We start from the raw sequence: 21,166 nt of genomic DNA, 5'->3' as shown, positions 1-21,166 counted from the left end.
TTGGGCTGGGCCAGGGGTCCTTAGTGGCACAGGCCCCCACCTTGTGCATCAGGGCCTCCCATTCCAGATGGGCTGGAAGCCATGGATATCATCTTCTCTCTTCCTGGAGAAGAAGAGTAGGACACCCTCATCTCCAAGAGCAGAGTTGGCTTCCATCACTTTTCAGAACCCCAGTTTAATAATTCTCCCCAGCCTATAGCAGGGAGCTCCCCAGACCTGGGGTGGGGTGATGGGAGCATAGAGGCCTGCTAGCCTCTTCCTTGTTCCATATGGCTCTCCCAGCTCCTCCCAGCACCTTTTCCTCATCACCCAGCAGTTCCTTGGTGCTATCCCCATCCCACATATGTGGAATGAATATGACCTGGACCTGGACTCATGTGCAAGGGAAAGCAGGCTCCTTGGGGAGCTGTGGGGGCCTCACCTGATGTTTCATTCTCCAGCTGGGCTTCCTCCAGGCACTGCTTGTGCTGTACCTTGATCATCTGCAGATAGTCACACTCCTCCTGCTGCAACCCGACTGCCCAGCTGCCCTGGGGGACAGAGACAGGGTGTGTGGGGGGGTGGGCATCAGCCTCATCCATAGCCTACCTGTCATCCACAGACCCCAGGAAAATGATGGACTGATGCAGATTTCTGCCTGAACCCCAATTCCAACTCAGATTGAATTTGACCTTAGACTGAAGCCTGATCTTGACCTGGCTCTGACCCTAAACTCTTGTCCATTGTCCCCAAAGAGGATCTGCCTTGAGAGCCCTGTCATGGCTTCCTGGTGGCTCTGATAGTACTGTGGCTGTAACAACATTGTTTCTTTGTTGGTGGCATGATTTTGGACAGAGGTTAGGGGACCTTTCCTTAGAGCCCAGAGCTGGCCCACTAGACTTTCCAGCTTGGGTTGGGAGTTCTTGCTCCCTATCTCAGTCTCTGTGAATGAGTGGGGCCTGGCTGGTGCTACCTTATTATCAGGAGTTGGACCCTGCCTTCTGGTCCAACTCCTGGGAGGAATCCAGGAGTCTGGCTGCATCTCCCAGCCTCTATCCCCATTCAAGGAGCCTGTGCTCAGCCCCCTGGGTCACCAGGCTGGGAAGGTGATGCTGGGCCTCCTTGACCAAAGCTTCTCTGCCTCCTTAGCATCTAACTATTTCAAGCTGTATCAGATCTAGTGAGGGCAGGGGAAGGGCTCAGGAAGTAAGAGAGGACTCCTTTCGGAAGGTTTTCGATCCTACCAGGCCTCCTCTCTCTGGGAGGTGGGGAGAAGGGATGGGAGAGCTTAAGCTTCTCCCCTCCGCTCCCCTGCATGCTGGCTGGAGGTCAGGGCTGGGGACAGACCTGTGTGCCAAGAAGACAGTGGCACTGGGGCTCATGTGTGAGTAGGGGTGATAGCTGCCTGGGAACATCCAGAAAAAAAAGTCTTGGGAGCCACTGGGTGGGGAAGGTGGGTAAAGGTCTCCACGTCCTTGGAATCACTGGGTGGTGCCAGCTTCTACCTGTCTCAAGCTTTAGGGAAGTGGCTGCCACCCCACATCAGCTTCCTCATCTCTGCCAGGGAGAAGAATGTCATAGCTCCCAACAGGGCTGTGGGGAGAATCCAACAAGACTGCTCCAGAATCGGAGCTTCTCAGTGTCTCCTCCAGCTTGTTCCCCTTACCTCCCTGGACCTCAGTTTCCCTGTGGGCCAAATGGGCCTCAACCACCTCCCCTGCTGACTCAAAGGCTTCTTGTAGGAGGGCTTTAGTGGGAGCTTAGGTGGGAGCTTCCTCTTATTTCCTGCCTTTAAGGGGGTCCCTGTCTGGCCTGTAGGCACCAAGGGTGCAACTTTGACCACTGTTCTAAGTAAGTCAACTACATTAAGCGTCCCAGGTACCAGTGAACTCTCTATTGCTGTCGAGAGCAGGGCATGGGGCGGGGCATGGGGCGGGGTGGGGGCGTGGTCCAAACTAAAGATGGACAACTCAGTGCTCAAGAGGCCACACGGCTAAGTCCCTTCCACTTCATCACTCTTTCATCTCTCATTCTTTGTTGAAGGCTTTGGTGGAACCTCCTCATTGTCTAACTTTCCCATATGCAGGCAAGCATCAGGGCTGAGGTAGCCCAGGTCCCAGGGAAGGCCTCCTTGTCTACAGTGCATCTCAGACTCCCTAGCACCCTGACCTTGCTCGCCCATGTGCCATGAGCCTGGAAGCCATACAGTGAGCCTAGATTTGATCTTGAACCATTAACTCTATCAGTCAATTAGGGTAAAGGTATTAGCTGGTAAGTCATTTAAAACCTGGCACATGGACAGAGTTTCTGTCGTGGTTCAGCGGTAATGAACCCAACTAGTATCCATGAGGATGTGGGTTCCATCCCTGGCCATGCTCAGTGGGTTAAGGATCTAGTGTTGCTGTCAGTTGCGGAGTAGTTCGCAGACACAGCTCAGATCCCACATTGCTGAGACTGTGGTGTAGGCTGGCAGCTGTATGTAGCTCCGTTTGGACCCCTAGCCTGGTAAATTCCATATGCTGTGGGTGTGGTCCTAAAAAGACAAAAAACAAAAAACACCTGGCATATGGACAGTAACACAGATCTATTATGTAGCAGGATACAGTTGTTTGTATAATGCTTAAAAGATAGATTTAAGGAAATATTGCGCTGTAGTCCCTCTTTGGGGTCACATGCTTCCCCTCTTGCCAAAAAGGGTCACTGAGATGGAAAAACTCATGATGCTTTGTTTTAAGGGATCTGTGTCAGCCTCATCCTGCTGGGGCATGGAAAAAGGGGTGACCAGAGGGATCCCAGAGGTGGCCTCTGGAAGAGGAACCCAGGGACTGGCCACCTGAGCTTGTGTCCCACCATTGGTCTCTCTTGCCTGCTTGGAGCACATTTCTCCCTGAAGTACCTTCCCAGCCTGTTGTCTCCCAACAACAGGGTTTATTATGGCTTCTGCTGCCTTCCCTGCTTTGCCTGCTTCTCCTGCCCATTTTTCATCTGTCATCACCCCACAACATGAAAGCAGGATGGATGGCAGTAGACATCTGTGTTGCTGGCTTTTACCATCCTTTACCCTCCTCTGGTGCCATGTTCTCATCTCTGTTCGGGAAACCACTTTCTTCCCGACTCTGAGTCCATGGGGTTCTGATGAACTCTCTTCCAGAGGATCAACATGTGACCAGATGCAAGCCAGTCAGAGCATTCCTGGCCATAGTGCCCGGCACATGGCCCAAGTCAAGCTCTTCAGAGCCAGGAAGCTCATTCCTGGGACTTTGGATTAAGCGATCAGGCAAGTGGATTTGTTCATTCCCACTGGACTGGAAACCTCAAAGTACGCAGGGGCTAGAACTACTGCCACCATCTTGTTGCCAAGTAAAACACAATGATGAAAGCCACACAGCTAAAGCAGAATAAAGAGATGGAGAAAAACTGGATCCTCCTGACATTCTGCGCCCCTGAAGGCAGCCATACCTGAAATCAGTGCTGCTTTTGGCAACATCAGTTAGTACCTTTTTTTTAAACTCCAAATTGAGTAATTTATTGCTGGTCTGAGGCTTGCCTTGTTTTGACTCAATACCTTTTTTTTTTTTTTTTTTTCTTTTTAGGGCCGCACCCATGGCATATGGAGGTTCCCAGGCTAGGGGTCTAATTGGAGCTACAGCTGCCAGCCACAGCCATAGCCACACCAGATCTGAGCCGCATCTGCAACTTACACCACAGCTCATGGCAACATCAGATCCTTAACCCACTGAGCGAGGCCAGGATCAAACCTGCAACCTCATGGTCCTTAGTCAGATTTGTTTCTGCTGTGCCACAATGGGAACTCCGACTCAATACTTTTCCTAATAGCTTGAGCCAGTTGAGTTTTCTGTCCCTGTAATCTAGAGTCCAGACTTGTACTCTGAGGACAGGACAACGGATGCTCTCATTTGCTGAACCCTCTTAAGCCAGGGCTATGGCCATGCTGTTTGTCAAGACATGTTTTTTTTCCAATCACCGAGGGAATTATAGGACTCCTGGTGGCTTTTGCCTGTTACTCTTTGAGGGTAGAGGGGTATGGGCTTAGCTTCTCTAATCACCTCTGCTACCTCAGCAGGACAGCTACCGAGTCTCTCTTGAGAGGCATTCAATGTTCAGAGGAAGGGCAGGAGCCCCTGTGGTAACCTGGGAGCCTGGGGTATCTCTGAATAAAGTGGAAATGGTCTTGAAAATGAGTTCTGTCTTCATCACAATTTAGTTGAGTGCTGGACACCATCTGGAGAAGGGTAGAGGAAATAGAGACCAAGGAGGGACCTGAGGTCACTCAGCAAATGTACATTCCCAGAGGGACTTAAGTCTCTGACCACCGATCTGGAGAGCATCAATCCCTATCCATGACCTTGCCTTGGGCCATCTGGTCAACCACTGCCCTTTGAAGGACAGGGCCAGGGCAGCTCCCTCTAGCCCTTATCACTGAGGAATTCAAGCGGACTTCAGACTTCCTCTTCCACTTATTTCCCTGTTCTAAACATCCTCATTTTCCCTCTGGACATCAGACACACAAAATTGGAAAGTTCCCAGCCAGATACAGCCAAGACTACTAGTCCCAGGGAAGTGTTCCAGGGGAAGATATAACTGGAGTGTGGGATTTGCAGAGAAAGGGAAGTAGAGGTGGGCCTTTGAGGTTGTATGAGAATTTCACCATTAGAAGTGGAGTAAGAGCATTCCAGAAAATAGGAGCAGTGTGTGCAGAAGCACAGAAGCATGAAAATGCCCAATACATTCGAGGTTGCAAGAAGCCTGATGTGGCTGCAGCAAGGGGCATTGAAGGCATCAGGAGACAAGGTGGGAAAGGCAGGCAGGGGCCAGGCCTTATCAGCTCCTGCCTGGACTAGTGCAATAGCATTTAGTCCCACCACCTGCAACCTGAGGGATCTTTGTAAAATATATATCCCTATCCTCATTTTCCTGCATCAAATCTCTGATGGTCCTAGGAGTCAAAGTGCACACACCGAAACTGGCATTCAAGCCCCTTTCTAAACCCACTACTGCCTACATCTCCCAACTTGTCTCCTGCCACCTCATGAGAGGAGAAAGCAGGGCTTTCTCCCAAGCCTGCACTCATTCCTGTGCTGGGCTGAAGTCCAAGTAAGCTCAAAGTCAGTCTCACTTTGCAGTTGGGTTAAGATGAAAGTTTCATGCCAGACTGGGCCCCCAACGCCTTCTCTGGGACAGGAGTTCCTAAGCCGAGAAGAAGAGACTCAGACAAGAATGAAGAGGTCCACTGCACCCTTTCAATCCTGATCCTGTGTCTCCTGCCATTTTGTTGGCTAGATGTGGGAGGTGACTGACTCGGGGTTGGCAAAAGAGTCCTGAGTATCTGGCTGGGGCCTGGATTAGCCAAGTCTCGCTAATTCCGCCTGCTCAGTAGATCCCCTCCTCTCTATCCCCACTGTGAGGGGCTTGGGAGAGAGTACTACTTTCTCCTCCTAATGTGGGGCTTGCTGAGATTTAGGACAAAGGCTGAGGTTTGGGGGAAAGGGTGAAGATTCTGGGAGTTGTGGCTGTTAGAAGCAGGGGCTCAGAAAGACAGGGTGAGCCCAGCTCAGGTGTCGTGGGCCATAGTCAACCCCCTCAAGGGAGGCTTGAGACCACAGCTACTGACCTTGAATCAGAACCCCCAGCTGGAGGCTGAAGAAGGCAGGAGAAGCTGAGGGGGACAGAAGCGGGGCTGTGAGTGTACATGAGTCCCTCTGAGGAACAGCCTGTGAGAACAGTCTGTGAGAGGGGTCTAGAATGCAGCAGGCTGCAATAGGTGAGACAGGAGAAAGAACTTCCTGCCTGTAAATTACCAAGTACAGGGTCCAACATGGATCATTTGTGCTTCTGAGGTTTGTCAAAGGAAGGTTCTTTCTTTTTCTTCTCTTCTTTTTTTCCCACTAAGGATGGCTGGAGCAAGGTGGAGAATGGGGAATAGAAGGCCAGGGCTCAGGAGGGTCCTATTTACCATTCTCCCATTACCATTTCATATCTCATGATTTATTTAAGCCCCCTCCCCATTGAAATAACAGGGTAACAAAGAGTCATGAGGGGAAACTGAGGACCCAGAGAGAAAGAGGTGCACACAGGACCGCAATCCAGCTTCCCCAGCTTCCCCCTTCATTTTGCCTTTTGTGTTTGAATTGGTAAGGAGATGGAGACCTTGGAGTTGAGTAGGAGGCCAAGGGAAAGAGGAGAGGAGTAAGAGGAGAAAAGAATGGGGATGGTCATAGGAAGATAAGGTAAATCACAGAAGGGATCCAGTAGTCACAGAAAAGAGGAGAAACATGCTCCCAGTTTTGCAGAGGGCACTAAAAGAAGTTGAAATTAAACCTCATCTTATTGGGAAGAGACACAAGGGAGTCTGCTGGGCTGATGGGAACGTATAACAGCTTGAATTGTGTGGTGGCTACACAGGTGCACACGTGTGGGGCAACTCCCTGAGCTGTCACTTCTGATTCGTAATTTCGCTAATTAAAAACTATCTCTAAAGTCCCAGAGCATCATGTGGCATGCCAGCCACTTTCAAAGAAGTAGCTTCTCTTCTAAGACAGCAGGGCCTAGTTAAGTCCACAAGTTCTAGAATCAGACTGTCTGCTACCTCCTTGCTGGGTGACAGCAGGCAAGTCACTCCACTTCACCTGTAAAATGGGGATAATGACAGCACAGCCCACATCCAGGGCTGTGCTGAGGGTCACATGTAAAGGACACGAGGGGAATGCCAAGAAGTGTTAGCAGTTGTTGCCAAAGCCCCAGCCAGGCCCCTCATGCTCAGCTGCCTTGCTGTCTCCATCCAGATCCCAGCCTACCCCCAGCCTGACTGCCCTGCATCACCCCAGACAGTCTGAATGGCCTACAAGTGGATATGTGGCAGCCATGCCCACCAGGGGAGAGGTCTCAAGCCTGGTTTTCCCCTTGCCCCCTACTACAGCCTCATTTCTCTTTTCCTCTCTGTGTTTTCATAACCTTTTGCCAATAGTCCGAAGCCTCCCATCTCTGCAAATTCAAATTTTGCCAGCCACACCTCCTCCTGGGAAAGGCTGAGCTCTAAGCAGGGGGGTAGGAGGGTGGAGTGAGAACTGGTGTTGGGAGGGTTTTGGGGGTAAGAAAAAGTGGGAGACATAGGGATGCAGGCTTGGGCTTGGGGCAAGAAAAAAACTCTCTGCAGCTCAGGGTGGTATCAGGACAAGGGCTCTCATGATTAGGAGAATGCAAGCAAAGGCGTTCAGCTTGGGGTTCAGGCAGGTCCCATAAAAAGGCCCTGTTGCAAGATTTACTTTTGGGTATGAAATCTTTCAGGCTTTCTTTGCAGAGGATCATTGCAAGGATGACCAGTGAAAGAGGGGCAGCAGGGACTCAGGTTTAAATCCTCTGCTCTTAAAAGTCATCCTGGGCACTGCTGGGGAAAGAACACTAAATTTACAAACACGGTGGGTGATGTTAGTGTTGGGTCGCCCACAGAGAGCAGGGCACCATAACAGGGAGCCATGAATCCTTGAGACTTTGGCTGGTGGCTTCCCTTCCCTGATGACCCCCTGGGCTGGAAGAACTTGTTTTTAAGAGAGTGGAAGGCACTTCCTGAGAGATTTGGACCTTTACAAAATGGGCCATGTGAGAGTGGGTGAATATAAGACCGGGCCCTGGCCAGTGAAGTCCAGCCTGCTGCTCACCCTCTCCTGCTCAAGACCCCCTGCTTTTCTCCTGACCCAGCTGCCAGCTTGCTGTAGTGTCCCACCTTGACATAGGCAGGAGAGCTCCTTGCAATAAATCTACAAACACCATGCCCTCCCCCAATAATAACACTCTTCATTTTATGATGAAATACTGCTGGGAGATACCTGAATATTGCATATTAAGGAATCCCTGTTAAATTCGTTAGGTGTGATTTTGGTATCATAGTTATACAGGAAAATGTCCTTTGGTTTTAGAGATGCATCTTAAAATAATTTGGTCTATGATGTCTATAAGGTATTTTTATTTATTTATTTATTTTAATTTTTTTTGTCTTTTCTAGGGCCGCACCCACAGCATTTGGAGGTTCTCAGGCTAGGGGTCTAATTGGAGCTGTAGCCACTGACCTACGCCACAGCCACAGCAACCTAGCATCCAAGCCACGTCTTCGACCTACACCACAGCTCATGGCAACGCCACATCCTTAACCCACTGAGCGAGGCCAGGGATGGAACCTACAACCTCATGGTTCCTAGTCGGATTTGTTAACCACTGAGCCATGACAGGAACTCCTATAAGGTATTTTTAAGGTACTTCAGCCAAAACTGGAAAATAATGCAAAAATTTTTTAACAAGTAGTGATTTTTTTTCTTTTGTCTTTTTAGGGCCGCACCTTTGGCACATGGAGGTTCCCAGGCTAGGGGTCTAATCAGAGGTATACCTGCCAGCCTACACCACAGCTCATGGCAACGCCGGATCCTTAACCCACTGAGCAAGGCCAGGGATCGAACCCACAACCTCATGGTTCCTAGTCGGATTCGTTTCTGCTGCACCACAAAGGGAACTCCAACAAGCAGTGATTTAAAAAAAAAAAAATTTTTTTTTACTATAGTTGATTCAATGTTCTGTCAACTTCTGCTGTACAGCAAAGTGACCCAGTTATACATTCTTTTTATCACAAGTGATTAGACATGGTTCCCTGTGCTATAGAGCAGGATCTCATTGCTTATGCACTCCAAATGCAATAATTTGCATCTGATGCAAATATTAATGGTTAAAAGTTCATAACTGCCAAGCCTAGAAAATGGGGGGGGAATGAGCACTGGAAGTTCCCAGACTGCCATTTTGTTAACATCACCCCAAGAACTGGATATTTCCAGGTTCATTATACTATTTGCTCTACTTTTTTTAAAAAAAATTGAAAATGTTCACAATAAAAGTTCAAAAAACCATACAATGTGGTAGCGAGATCAAACGTTTTCTTTTCTTTTTTTTTTTTTTTTTTTTGCCATTTCTTGGGCTGCTCCCACGGCATATGGAGGTTCCCAGGCTAGGGGTCGAATCGGAGCTGTAGCCACCGGCCTACGCCAGAGCCACAGCAACTCGGGATCTCAGCAGCATCTGCAACCTACACCACAGCTCATGTCAACGCCGGATCCTTAACCCACTGAGCAAGGCCAGGGACCGAACCCACAACCTCATGGTTCCTAGTCGGATTTGTTAACCACTGTTAACCACTGAGCCACGACAGGAACTCTGATACTGTTTCTTTTATTGTACATTTTCCTGGATGCACTGAGAATAGCTTTGTGCTGGGAAGCCAGACAGGGAAGAGTGAAGTCTGGGAGGTTAAGAAGAAGAAGCAGGGAGAAGGGGATAGGTCTAGTCCTCTGGCCGAATTCCTGCATCCAGGGCTGAGTTGCCATGAGGCTTCCAGCTGTGTGGGGAGGCCTGTCACCTATCACCCAGCCCTCCCTGAGAGGATCTGTCACCTGCCTGGGCCTGGAGCCTCACCCTTCAAATTGTCTTGCCACCTCGTGAGCATGTGACACCCTCTGTCCCCAGGAGTCCTTCCTGCCCTGGAAACCCTGGGCAGGTGGAGACAAGAGAGGGCTAAAGAGGGGTCCACAAGCTCCCAAGCTGGGGATCAAGAGGAAGGAACAACCTGTCACACAGTTCACAGAGTACTTTCACCTCCTTGAAGTCTCACAGAAGTCCTGAAAGGGAGGCCAAGAGAGGTTCAGAGTCAGTGGTGAGATTGGGGGTGGGGTGGTGTAGGCGGAGACTCTGTCTGTCAGGGGTGTCTTCTCATTTCTTCTGCATGTTGGGCCAAGGGTTCTCACCCTCCCTTTTGTGATGAGGAAACTGAGGCCCTTCCGCAGAGATGAAACATGTTCTCCAGGTTAACTAGCCAATGCCAGGGAGTAGGGTAAGGACTGGTCTCCTGGCCCCAGCTAAGGCTCCTCATAATGGAAGCTCTAGAAACATCAGGGGAGACTGAGACTCAGGGCAGCATGGAGGGTGGAGACCTCCAATGGGAGCTTGCTTTTCCAGCATAGCCCTCAAAGAGGCCCCGGTAGGCCTGACTGACATTGTCACTTGACTTAAGGAGGAGGCCTGGCCCTGCTGTAACCTTGTTTCCTAAAGTCCACAGGGTAGCCTGCTGGGGGCCACGAGGGTTGGGCAGCCATGGGCGGCTTCTGGAATAGCTGGAAGCAGATGGCCAGGGCAGGATCCCCAAGGCAAGGTGAGGCCTTCAGGAACAGGTGGTCAGGAATCCGCCTCAGAGGGGAGTCAGAGGAGCCAAGCCTCCCTGAACCCCTTGGTCATTCCAGCCTCAGTGGGAGAGCTAGGGACTTCCTCCTCTTTCTGAGGTCAGGCCCATTGGTCCTGCCAACAGAGGCTGTTTTATGGTCTCAGGTGGAAGGTTGGACCATTTGGCCGAATTCTTCAGGGGCTGGCCTGCCTCCTCCAGGGAGTCTTCTCTGACTGCTCTTCTCAGCAACTCTTGCCCCAGTTCTAAAGGCGGCACCCACACCCACCTGGGCCCGTCCTCCTAGGTCACTGGCTCTGCTCTCCCCCACCAGCTAGAGAAACTTCCCAGGGCAGAGTGTGGGTCGGCTCCTTCTCTATGACACCTCCCACCCTGCCTCTGGCCTGGGCACTGGCTTGAGCAGTTCTGCTACCAGTGAAGAGTCCCTGTGCCTGCTGTCAAGGGGGTAGGGACAGTGGAAGGCCTAAAGGGTGGCCTTGGGGAGGACTTCCTCTTCTGAGACACTGGAGGTTTTCTTTCCTTTTTTTTTTTCCTTCCCTGTTCAGAGATTTCCCTTTCCCAGACTGAGGTCAGGGCACCATAAACAAGAGTGATAAGGCCTTGGGCTTTCAGACTGAACTTTGCAGCTGCCATTTTATGACTCTGATAATGTCACACCACCCCCACCCCCCCGCCCACCGCCCCCCCACCCTGCAACCCTGGTCGGGCTGGAAGAGGACTGCCTGGTGTCCATTTAGCCCAAGAGCAAGTGGTGGCTGGTGGGGAGGAAGGAGAAGTAGAGAGGGAAATGGGGCCTCCTCATTCTAGCCTGCCCTCACCCATTCCTGGGCGAGTCCCTTCTCCTCCCTCTGTGGGCCCAGCCCAGCACTGAACTGTAGGGGATGTGGGAGGGTGAGAGACCTTAGCCCTTGATCCCATGGGATGGTCAGAAGATCCCAGCCTGGGAGATGAGTAGGGTTGAAGGGGTGGGGTCAAAGTGGGGAGGGCTGAGTGGGGTGGAGCAATCAGGGAAGGCAGTCTGGAGGAGGTGCTGGAGTTGAGAACTAATGAATGAGATGCGGAAAGACAGGGGAGCATTGGAGGAGCCAGGCTTAAACTGTCTCAGGAGGTAGGGGGCAGATGCTGCCTAGCATGAGAGGGAGTCCCACTGAAACCACTCTGTCCCTGGGCTGAGAAGCTTCCATGGAGGGGGAACAGGGTACCAGTAGTGATCCCAAGAGACTTGATTCATCCAAAGAGAATTTGAAGGGTTGGAACCCGGGGTGGGAGAGCCAGAGGGTTGCTGGTGAGGCCTGGAGGCTCTGTGACCCTGAGAGGCTGTAAGTGGTACCAGAGCTGTGGCCTCAGGGCCAGAATTTGGTGGAGGTTTGAATGCCCAGGAGGTGGGTCTCACCTCTGCTGTCAGTGGGAGGAGGGAGGGATCCTGCCAATTGCCATAAGGTCTGCTCCCAGGACTGGCATCCCATCTCCAGGACAGCTGCCTATCCCCAGGCTGTGCAAGACATTAGCTAGATGGAAACAGAGATTCCTGTCTTGGTGGAGTTGATGGGAACAGAGGTAATCATGGGACAGAATAGACTAAATGACCAATATATTTCACCCACCTACCAGCCAGCCTGGAGTTTAGTGTCAGACCTGGAAACAAGTTTTAGGTCCTGCCCAAGCACCAGCCCCAGATTTCCTCAAGTCTTGGGGTAGGGTTAGAGAGAAATCAACCTCAGTCCTCGTCTGATGGGTCAGGGACAGGTGTGGCTCTGGTATCTTTGGGCTTCACTTTACCCATCTGTAAAATGGGCTTTGGTAGCCTTCATGTCTTCCCTGATCTTGCAAGAAGGTAACCCATGCATCTACCGCCTCAATCAGAATCTGCCCTGCAGCCCAGGTGAGCCATCCTCAGACACACACATGGGCACAGCATACACAGGGCATGCTGGGAACACATGCACTAGGGGCACACACACACACCCATATGGGGATGAAGCACAAGTGGGAGAAGAGGGTGGCCACTGCTTGTTGACTGCTCCCTGCTCCGCTTTCCCCAGGCACATGTCTGGCCCTCCCTGGTAAACACACCTCAAACCCTCACTGCCCACCACCTTCGACCTTGGGCTTCATACCTTTCAGCTTCGCTCAGAGGGAGGGTAAAGGAAGGGTCTCCCTGCCAGCCATCTGATCCCCAAAACCCCTTCCCAGGACCCAGAGCCTTCAGCTCTGGGTCTGCTGCTGAGACGTCACTCCTACAAGTAGCTTAATGCCCCACAGACGCGTCCAGACGGGCACAGCACACAACCATGACACTTAGAGCCTCCCTCTCACCGTCTACCAAGCCTTCCGTTTCAATGGACCACAGTCCCCAACCCTGAATCCAGTGACCTTCCCACCCCACAGCCTCTGCACGAAAGGCGAGTTAGGAGCTGCACTTGCCCGCCGTCCCTCCACCGGCGTCCTAGAGGCCCGCTCCTGGCTGCGCTGGAAGGGAATCGGTGTGACTGAGACCCCACCCTTCCCTCGGGTCTAGGTCGGGTCTGGGGCGCGCAGGAGGGGAGACAGCGTGCTCCGCGCCCCTTATCCCGTCCACACAGACGTGAGCACACGGCCGGGCTCCCGTCACCCTCGTTCCACCCCCAGCTGCTGGGACTCCGGGTGGCCCGGCGGACACTCACCACGGGGCCGAGGACACAGGCGAGGACGCCGGCCAGCACGCAGAACCAGCCGGCCGGCGGCGGGCTCAGGGGGCGCATGGTCTGCTGCGAGCCTGCGGCGGGCGGCGCCGCGCCAGTAATGGGCGAGCGACGGGGGCGGGCGGCGCACCACGCGGCGGACGGTGGGGAGCCTGACTGAGCTGCGCTGCCGCGGTAGCCCCAACGCTAAGAGGCGCCGCTGGGGCGGGGGCGGGCTCCGGGGGCTCGTCTGACGGGCGGCGGGTCCAGCCAATGGCTTGGCAGAAGTGGGGCGGCCGCGCAGGTGTGGGGCGGGACCGGGGGCACTCCAGCGAGCAGGGAGTCCCTGCGCTCCCGCCGCTAGTCCCACACGTCAGTCCTCAGTCGCGAGGCGTGGACAGGCCTTTGTCCCCTCGGACTGCATCTCCAGGAGTCCCGAGACCCCAGCACACCCCAGCCTTCCCTGCTGGGCTCACGACGTTTCCGAGAGCCTGGCTGACTGGAAACACCCCCTCAGCCCCACCTAAGGGCGCTCGGCTCGTACACCTCACGCCTTCGGAACCATCTCCAGAAGGCCTCCCCGCCACTCTCCCCATTTTCCACTTCCTGCCTCATAGGGCTAGTGCAGGAGGGCCGGACCACGAAACTTGTTACTTCTTATCCACTAGTCTGAGGGCTGCAGCCCGCGTAGGGTCCTAGGCTACAAGTGCCCCAGGTAGTGGGGCTCACTGTTTGATCCATTTTCAATCGACCCAACCTCCCCGCGCCAGAGAGGCCAGGCGAGGGGAAGCCAGGGCGCGAGTGAGACCCGATTCTTGGTTCCATGGTGCCTCCCCTGAGCCCTGGCAACGTGGCAGGGCGTGCTCGGCACGGGCTGAGCTCCTGGACCTTTCACGGCGAGGAATGGGGGTCGTGCTTCAGGGAGGGTGGTGCGTCCGCGCCCTCCCTTGTCTCAGCCTTAGCACCTCTGGAGGGAGGCAGGGCCGAAGTTCCAGCGCCCCCACGCGGGGAGGGAAGGTTTGTTCCTGCGCTCGGGCCCAGACTCCGACCTAAAACAACCTCCTCCTGCTTTACCGATTTTACAGTCTGGGAAACTGAGGTACAGAGAAAGGCCCGGATCAGGGCCGCCTGCCTCTAATGTCTCGCTTCCAGGGCTCAGCAGGGACCTCGGGCCAGCCTGCCTCTACCTCGCATTCTCAGGAATTGGTTTATTGTCTTTAGAATGAGGGCGTATTCTTGTGAACCAAATGCAGGTGGCTGCTTGACCGTCTTTCCGAGGGTTCAAAAGGGTGCAGTCGAGGCTGGAGGTGGCTGTGGGGATAGGGTGGCTGGTTGGTGACTGTTACGGGGGAGTGGGGAGGGCGGTGTTCAGTGAAGAGGCAGAGAGGGCTGAGCGTCCCTGGGCGTCTTTGGATGTGTGTGGCTGCTTGAAGGAGGTTCTATTGCTGACCGGCAGGTGCGTCAGAGTTCCTTGCGGACCCACCCAGGTTTCCCGCACTCCAGCGCGGGGCATTCGGGCGGCTGATCTGGGATTGCTTGGAGTTATGGAGAGACGCGGAAAAGTCAGGAAGGCAGGAACGCCCAGCTCCTCTTTGATTTTGGCTTATTTGGGGTGCTAGTATTTGCTCTCTACTTTCCCGTCCTCCCATCTCCCTTTTCTTTTTTCCTTCCATCCTTCCTCGCTCCCTCCCTTTCTTTCCTTTCCTCCTTCCTTCCTCCCACCCTCCATCCCTCCTTTCCTTGAACATTCATTAATAGTTTGCCGTATGCCTGGCTCTCTGCTGTGCCCTGGGGCATGGGGATGGATAAGACATTAACATCTCTTGCTTGAGGAGGACCTGGGAAGCTACTGTATTCCCCTAAATTTCCAGTTCCTTCCAGTTACAATCAGTGAGTCTGGTCATAAGCCCTTCCCCAGACAGGCGAACTGTGGAGATACCTTTGCCCTGGCCATTCTGGAGTTTGGAGTCAACTCCTGAGGGGAGGAATTGTTTGAAGAATCACCAGCCATCTCCTCAGCAGTTCCACTTCTGGAGACCAGGTTAGGCTCAGAGCTCCTTGCCTCTCCCCGTGACCCTGCCAGTACCCCTTCTCAAGCCTCAGTTCTCTAGCAGGGCCGTGGCATTTTGTCCTCATTCTGGAGAGTCACCTCTGCTGGCACAGTGCCCTAGGAATCCTATATATGAATGGCAGATCCATGGGCTTTGGCTCTCATAAACTCTTGTCCACTCTACACACACACACACACACACACACACACACACACACACACACACACACACCCCTAACCAGCTGCAGAATGCTGAAATCCCACCGTTAAAGCATGTCCTTTGGCCCTTTGAAGTTCTCCTCTCTCTGAGGACAGGTACTTGAGAATGTATTGAGGGGGGTGAGGACTGGGGACTAGTGGGGAGCCAGACCTCACTTTACTAAGTGACCCTCAGCCAGGCCCAGCAGGTGGCAGATGGGGGAGGGGTGGGAATCTTAAGGCTCCTAGCTGGGGGGGGGGGGCTGCCTCTCCTCTTATTCTAGAGGGTGTCCATGAGAAACCCCCTCCTTGGTTTGAGGGCTATATGGGTAGACTGGTGACAGTGAAAGTGGCTGGTAGGGCTCCTGGATGCCCTTGCAGCTCCCAGGCTTCCAGGAAGGAAGCAGGTGACTGAGGAAACAGTTTCCATGCAGATTCTTTGCAAAGAAAATGACTTCTTTGTTCTTTCAGAATTGTTCTCCTAGGAGACTCACCCTCCCTTTCCTATCAAAAGGTACAGAACAACTTCAGAAGTAAAATAAGGAGCAGGAAAAAGAAAGTAGTAAAAACAAACAAAAAACTAAAAAATTCAGCCAAGAGTAAGTTTGACTTTATGTTGGCCAATTGTTCCCACATATCCACTTCTATGTCCTGAGGCCCTTGTGTGTGGGGTCACACATGAGTTTTGTAGGATCCAATGAGAAAGCCATCCTTTCACTTGTCTGATGATCTGTGAAGGCTTCTGGAGTTGCGGGGGGAGGGGGGGAATACCAGAAGCAGGAGGTTTTCTGGGAGGGACAGGGGGCGCTGAGATAGGCTACCTGATAGGGCGGGAAGCAGTAACTCGGATCTCTGTTCCCCATCCCCCCCACCCTGTCCATAGCCCAAGTCCCTGTGGAGTTGGCCTTTGCCTCATCAGTCCAGGTTTGGGGAGGAGGCCACATCCACCCCCTCTTGTTCCCCTGTGTCCTCTTGCTTGGAGTCATCCAGGGTATTCTGCCCTGAGGTCTTTTCTCTTGGATCTCTGGAACCAGTCCGAAGCCCCACCTCCCGCTGGATGCGGGAACCACAGGGGTGCAGAAGGTGGTGGTGGGGGGAGAGGCAAACACTTACCTTCCCCCGCGATGACAGGCACAGCAGGAAAGAATCTTCAGTTACTCATTTGGAGCCTGCCTGACTTCCTGGCTTCCTGCCTCATCCCTGCAGTGGGTGCCACCCTTGCCTCCCCCAGTCCTTCACCCACCTCCCTGAGTCGTGCACTCACAGCTTCAAGGCTCCCAGCTCAGGAACTTCAGATGGTGAGGTCTGCAGTGGGGTGGGAAGGGTAGCTGTGGAGTTAGCATCACTGGAAATTTATTGGATGGCAGGGGGACCTGGTGAAAGACAAAGGAGGAGAAATCAGGACCCTGCAGGGAAAAACCTCAAGACTGTGATGCAGCTCTGACTGTGAGGGCAGAGCAAAGATGGCACACAGACACCTTAGTAACCCTGCCATGCTCAGTCAGTGGCCGGGGGCCTCATGGGAAGAACGTCCTCAAACGCTGTGATGGATCCTGAGGGCTATACTGCTAGAGGCTGTCAGCTCACCGCATTCCCCACAGTGGAATGGCAGATTCTTTCTTGACGGGAGATCCACGTGATGCATGTCTGTGACTACCGCAGAGGGGAAACTGAGGCATGGAAAATGAAGGCAGTAGGAGAGTTCCTGCTCCAGGATATAGAGGAAGAGAAGACTTAGGTCCTAGCCTTGGGGAAATGCCTCTCCTGGGCATAGACAAGGACGACTTGAGAAAGAATACCTTTCCCCAGAATCTCAGGGCTCAGTTTGGTCCAGGAGGTCAGCAGTGTGTCATCAGGCAGCTTGGCATGGGGCTCATGGTGCACAGTCTGGGAGACTGGAGGGGAGGCCTCCCTGCACGTCCCTGCCAGTTTACTCCCTAATAGCACTCACAGTCTCTTGGCCAAATGCTTACTGCCGCGCGCGCGTGTGCGTGTGTATGTGTGTGTGTGTGTCCGTCTGTGTAATGGGAGCACGTGAGTGTGTGTCCTTATCTATGGGCAAGAGTCAGGACAGACATCTGCTTCCAGCTGGGGTCTGAGAGCAGGGCTTGGCCAGTGTGTACTAGAAGGAGGTCGAGTTGGGGGCAAGGCTCTGGGTGGTTGCAGCAGAGAATGAGTCTCAGAGTGAGTGCCTAAGACCCTCGCTCCGGAGCTCCTTCCTGGAGCAGGGGACTGCATGGGGATTGGGGCACTTTCACGTCAGCAGGGTGCTCAGACTAAGTCCACAGAAGATTGAAGTTCCCACATTCACATCCCCACTCCTAGTCCTGAGTTCCTGTGAATCAATGTGTAGCTGACCTTGGATAGAGATTCTGGAAAAGTAAGATAATGTCAGTGGGACAAAACAAACCTGGGGCTTAAGTAACGTAATTGATGCCATCAGAGATTAGTGTGTGTGTTAAAAATTTAAGGCTATCAACTGAAAAAAAATGGAAGTCTCTGTGGAACTCCCAAGCAACTAAAAGAAGGAAAAATAAAACAGAGAAAACTCCATCACGCCAATAAATAATTGTATTTCTGGAGGGGACTGGAGACAAGAATACATGATACATAGAAACATAAAATCAGATATTAGAAATAATGACAAACATTAATCATCACAGTAAATGTAAAGAGAGGAGAATTTAAGATGGGAAATTTAAGAGGAATAGGTCATATCATTTGAACATTCAATCTATCAAGAATATGAAACATCATAAACATTTATGCATCTAATGATAGAGCCTTAAGATATATAAAAAAGGATGAACTGTCAAATCTATAGTCCGAATGGAAGACTTGAACACCCTTCCTTCAGGAATTCCATTCAGCTGTCAAAAGAAATCAACTAGAGCTGCATTTCCTAGAAGGGATAGATATCTCAAAATATGGTATTGAGCAGGCAAAGCAGGTTGCAGAATAAGATGTACCATACAAAATAAGAACTTAAAACCTGCAAACAATACTATATAACTTTTATAGATACAATAATATGTATAAATTAAAAATGACCAGGAAAGATAAATGTCCAAATGATAAATGTTTTCTCTTTGTAAGGCGAGGGAGGGGAAAGGGGAAAGGAAACTATACTAGTTTTCTCTTGCTGTGTTACAAATTGCCACAAACTTTGCAGCTTAAGCAACACCCATTTATTATCTCACATTTTGTGTAGGTCAGAAATCTGGAGATGGTCTAGATAGGTCCTCTGTGGAGATCAAAATGTTGATTCTCCACTCTCCAATCTCAGCAGCCAAGCTAATTATTATTATTGTTTTTAATTTTTTTAATTAAAAAAATTTTTGTCAGCACCACATGTGTGGCATATGGAAGTTCCTGGGCTAGGGGTTGTATTGGAGCTACAGCTGCCAGCCTACACCACAGCTACAGCCATGCCAGCGCCGAGCTGCTTCTGCCACCTATACCACAACTCACAGCAACTCTGGATCCTTAACCCACTGAGAGAGGCCAGATATCAAACCCTAATCCTCATGGATACTAGTCAGGTTCATTACCACTGAGCCACAATGGGAACTCCTTGTTTTTAATTTATTAATAAAAGCTTCAAAATATAAAAAAGTGGATAAAAAACATAATGAACTCCCATGTATCCCCCCAATCATTTTGTTTCCTCTGTGCCCCCACTCCAGTCATGATCATTTTAAATCATATCACCAATCTATCATTTTTATCTGTAACATAAAAGGACAAAGACTAAAAAAAACCCAAAACGAAAAAACCCCACAATACATTTTTATATTAGCCATCTCCCAAATTCCTTAACATCATTAAAGTCATTATTTTTCTTTATTTTTATCACTCAATGAATTTATTACATTTATAGTTGTACAATGATCATCACGATCCAATTTTATAATATTTCCCTCCCATATCCCCAGCCCACGCCCCAACCTCTCTTTTATTTTTCATTCTTTTTTCTCCCTACTAGTTTTTTGCTTAAATGAGGCTCACACATTAATTCAATTAATTCAGTACAGAGGCTTGCTCCATCCATCTGCCTCTCTTTTCCTTAAAAGTTCTCCTTGGAAGAAACTGGGTTGGTCTTGTCCACTGTCTTCCAACAATCAGAGTTTTGGTGATGATTTCTGAGGTGTTATTTAACTATTTTACTCCTCTAAGACTGATTATTTGAAAACACATCTTAGAGTGTTTTCAAAAGTGAAATGCTTTTGATCCTTAGTTCAAAGTACCCACAGATCCTGAGTGAGTCCTCTAATCACCTCTCCTTTACCTCTTCTCTGCTTCTTCCACTCTTGTTTCCAGCCACACTGGCCTCTCTGCTATTCTAAGGACTCATCCCTGGCCTACTCTTTTTATTTTTTTTATTTTTATGCTGTGTCTGTGGCATATAACTGTTGGATCGTTTAACCCACCGTGCCTGGCCTGGATTGAACCCTTACCTCTGCAGGGACCTGAGCTGCTGCAGCTGAATCCTTAACCCACTGTGAATCAGAGCTGCAGCTACCTGCCTATGCCTCAACCACAGCAACGTGGGATCTGAGCCGTGTCTGCTACCTACATCACAACTTATAGCAATGCCAGATCCCTAACCCAGTGAGCGAGGCCAGGGATCAAACCTGCATCCTCATGGATATTAGTCAGGTTTATTACTGCTGAGCTACAAAGGGAATTCCCCCCACACACACACCCCAGCCACTTTTTTTTAACTGAAGTGTAATTGATTTACAATGTTGTGTTCATTTCTGATATATAGCAAAGTGATTCAGTTATACATATGTATATTTTTCATGTATTCATTTCCATTATAGGTTATTATAAGATATTGAATATAATTCCTGTTGCTAGGACCTGTTGTTTGTCTATTTTATATATAGTAGTGTGTATATATTAATTCCAAACTCCTAATTCATCCTCCTGCTCCCGTCCCCTTTGATAACCATGAGTTTATTTTCTGATCCTAGCCCACGCTTGGTTTTAGGTCCCTCTGCTTAGAATGCTCTTCCCCAGGTATTACCATGGCTCCCAACTTTTCTCTTCAAGGCTAACTCCCTTACTTCATACTGTAAACCACTTCCTCCCTTCCAACTCCTGGGCCCCCTCACCCTGTCTACATTTTTCCCCATTGTGCTTATCACCTCCTAAGTTACCATGTCCTTTAGTTATTTGTGAATTTATTTTTATTACCCTTATTGTCTGTTTCTCCCTGCTAGAACAGAATTCCACGAGGGCAGGGATTTTCAGGTGTTTTGTTCCCAGATATATCTCAAGTCCCTGGAATGGTGCCTGGCACACAGTCATATTTATTGACTGAACAAATAAGTGAATCATTCTTCCTAAAAGCCGTAGCTGATGCTGCCTTCCTGCTGTCCCAGGATTCTAAAGCTGCCCTCTCACAGGCTTCCAGGGAAACACCTCCTGGCCCCTCCTAGACTAGCCTTGGCGGCTCTTCCCTGCCTCCATCCAAGCCTGGTGTCTTGTAGGACACCAAGCTCTTTCATGCCTCCCTGCCATTGCTGGGCTGTTCCTTCTGCCAGAAATGCTTTCCTCCGCATGTCACTCAGGGGAGACTTGCTCATGTCTCAGGGCTTGGGTTCATGTCAGCCACCTGCTCTGGGAAGACTTCTGGAACCTCTCCTGGGATGATAGGCCCAGAGTGGTGATGACCGGATAAGCAAGAGAGATGGAGCTCCTCCAGTGATACTTTCCTGCTTAGACCTATCTTTAACTCTAGGCTAAATCTGACCCTTGATCACAGGTTGATCCCTATGATCCCAGGCCTCTACCCAGAGTTATCCATGACCCTAGACTGGTTCTTGACTCCAGCCTGACCCCTAACCTTTATCATGGGTCTTGATCCAGACTCACCTTTGATCCTGATCATGGGCGCTAGCCCCAGAGTAACCCATGACCCCAGGATGATACCTAACTTCTGATCACTGGCCTTGGCCTAGCCAGACTTCTGACCACAATCCATATCATCTGCCATGGAGAATAAGAATGTGTGGCTGACTTTTGGCAGGCAGCCCCTGA

General features: G+C 51.0%; 1 protein-coding gene across 11 annotated transcripts in view; it reads right to left on the bottom strand.

Moving 5' to 3' along the window:
• The window catches only part of VIPR1 (vasoactive intestinal peptide receptor 1), a 36,532-nt gene extending 23,425 nt beyond the window's left edge, over positions 1–13,107 (bottom strand). For 4 of the 11 annotated variants that reach the window (XR_014822278.1, XR_014822279.1, XM_005669395.4 and 1 more), the window contains exons 1-2: positions 12,874–13,049; positions 422–530 (exon numbers count right to left, since the gene is read on the bottom strand). Coding sequence is in view for 4 of the 11 variants with exons in the window: in XM_005669395.4 (XP_005669452.2) it covers positions 422–530; positions 12,874–12,951 (187 nt within the window). In the remaining 7 variants the exon portion in view is untranslated. 11 annotated transcript variants of the gene reach the window in all.
• Between the last annotated feature and the right edge of the window lie 8,059 nt (positions 13,108–21,166).

Source organism: Sus scrofa, chromosome 13 (genome assembly GCF_054392235.1).
Source record: "Sus scrofa isolate SSC_HxYL_T2T_F1_AM1 chromosome 13, Sscrofa_HxYL_maternal_Yorkshire_Landrace_v2.0, whole genome shotgun sequence".
Lineage (NCBI taxonomy): Eukaryota > Metazoa > Chordata > Mammalia > Artiodactyla > Suidae > Sus > Sus scrofa.
This window is presented reverse-complemented; position numbering and strand designations above follow the sequence as displayed.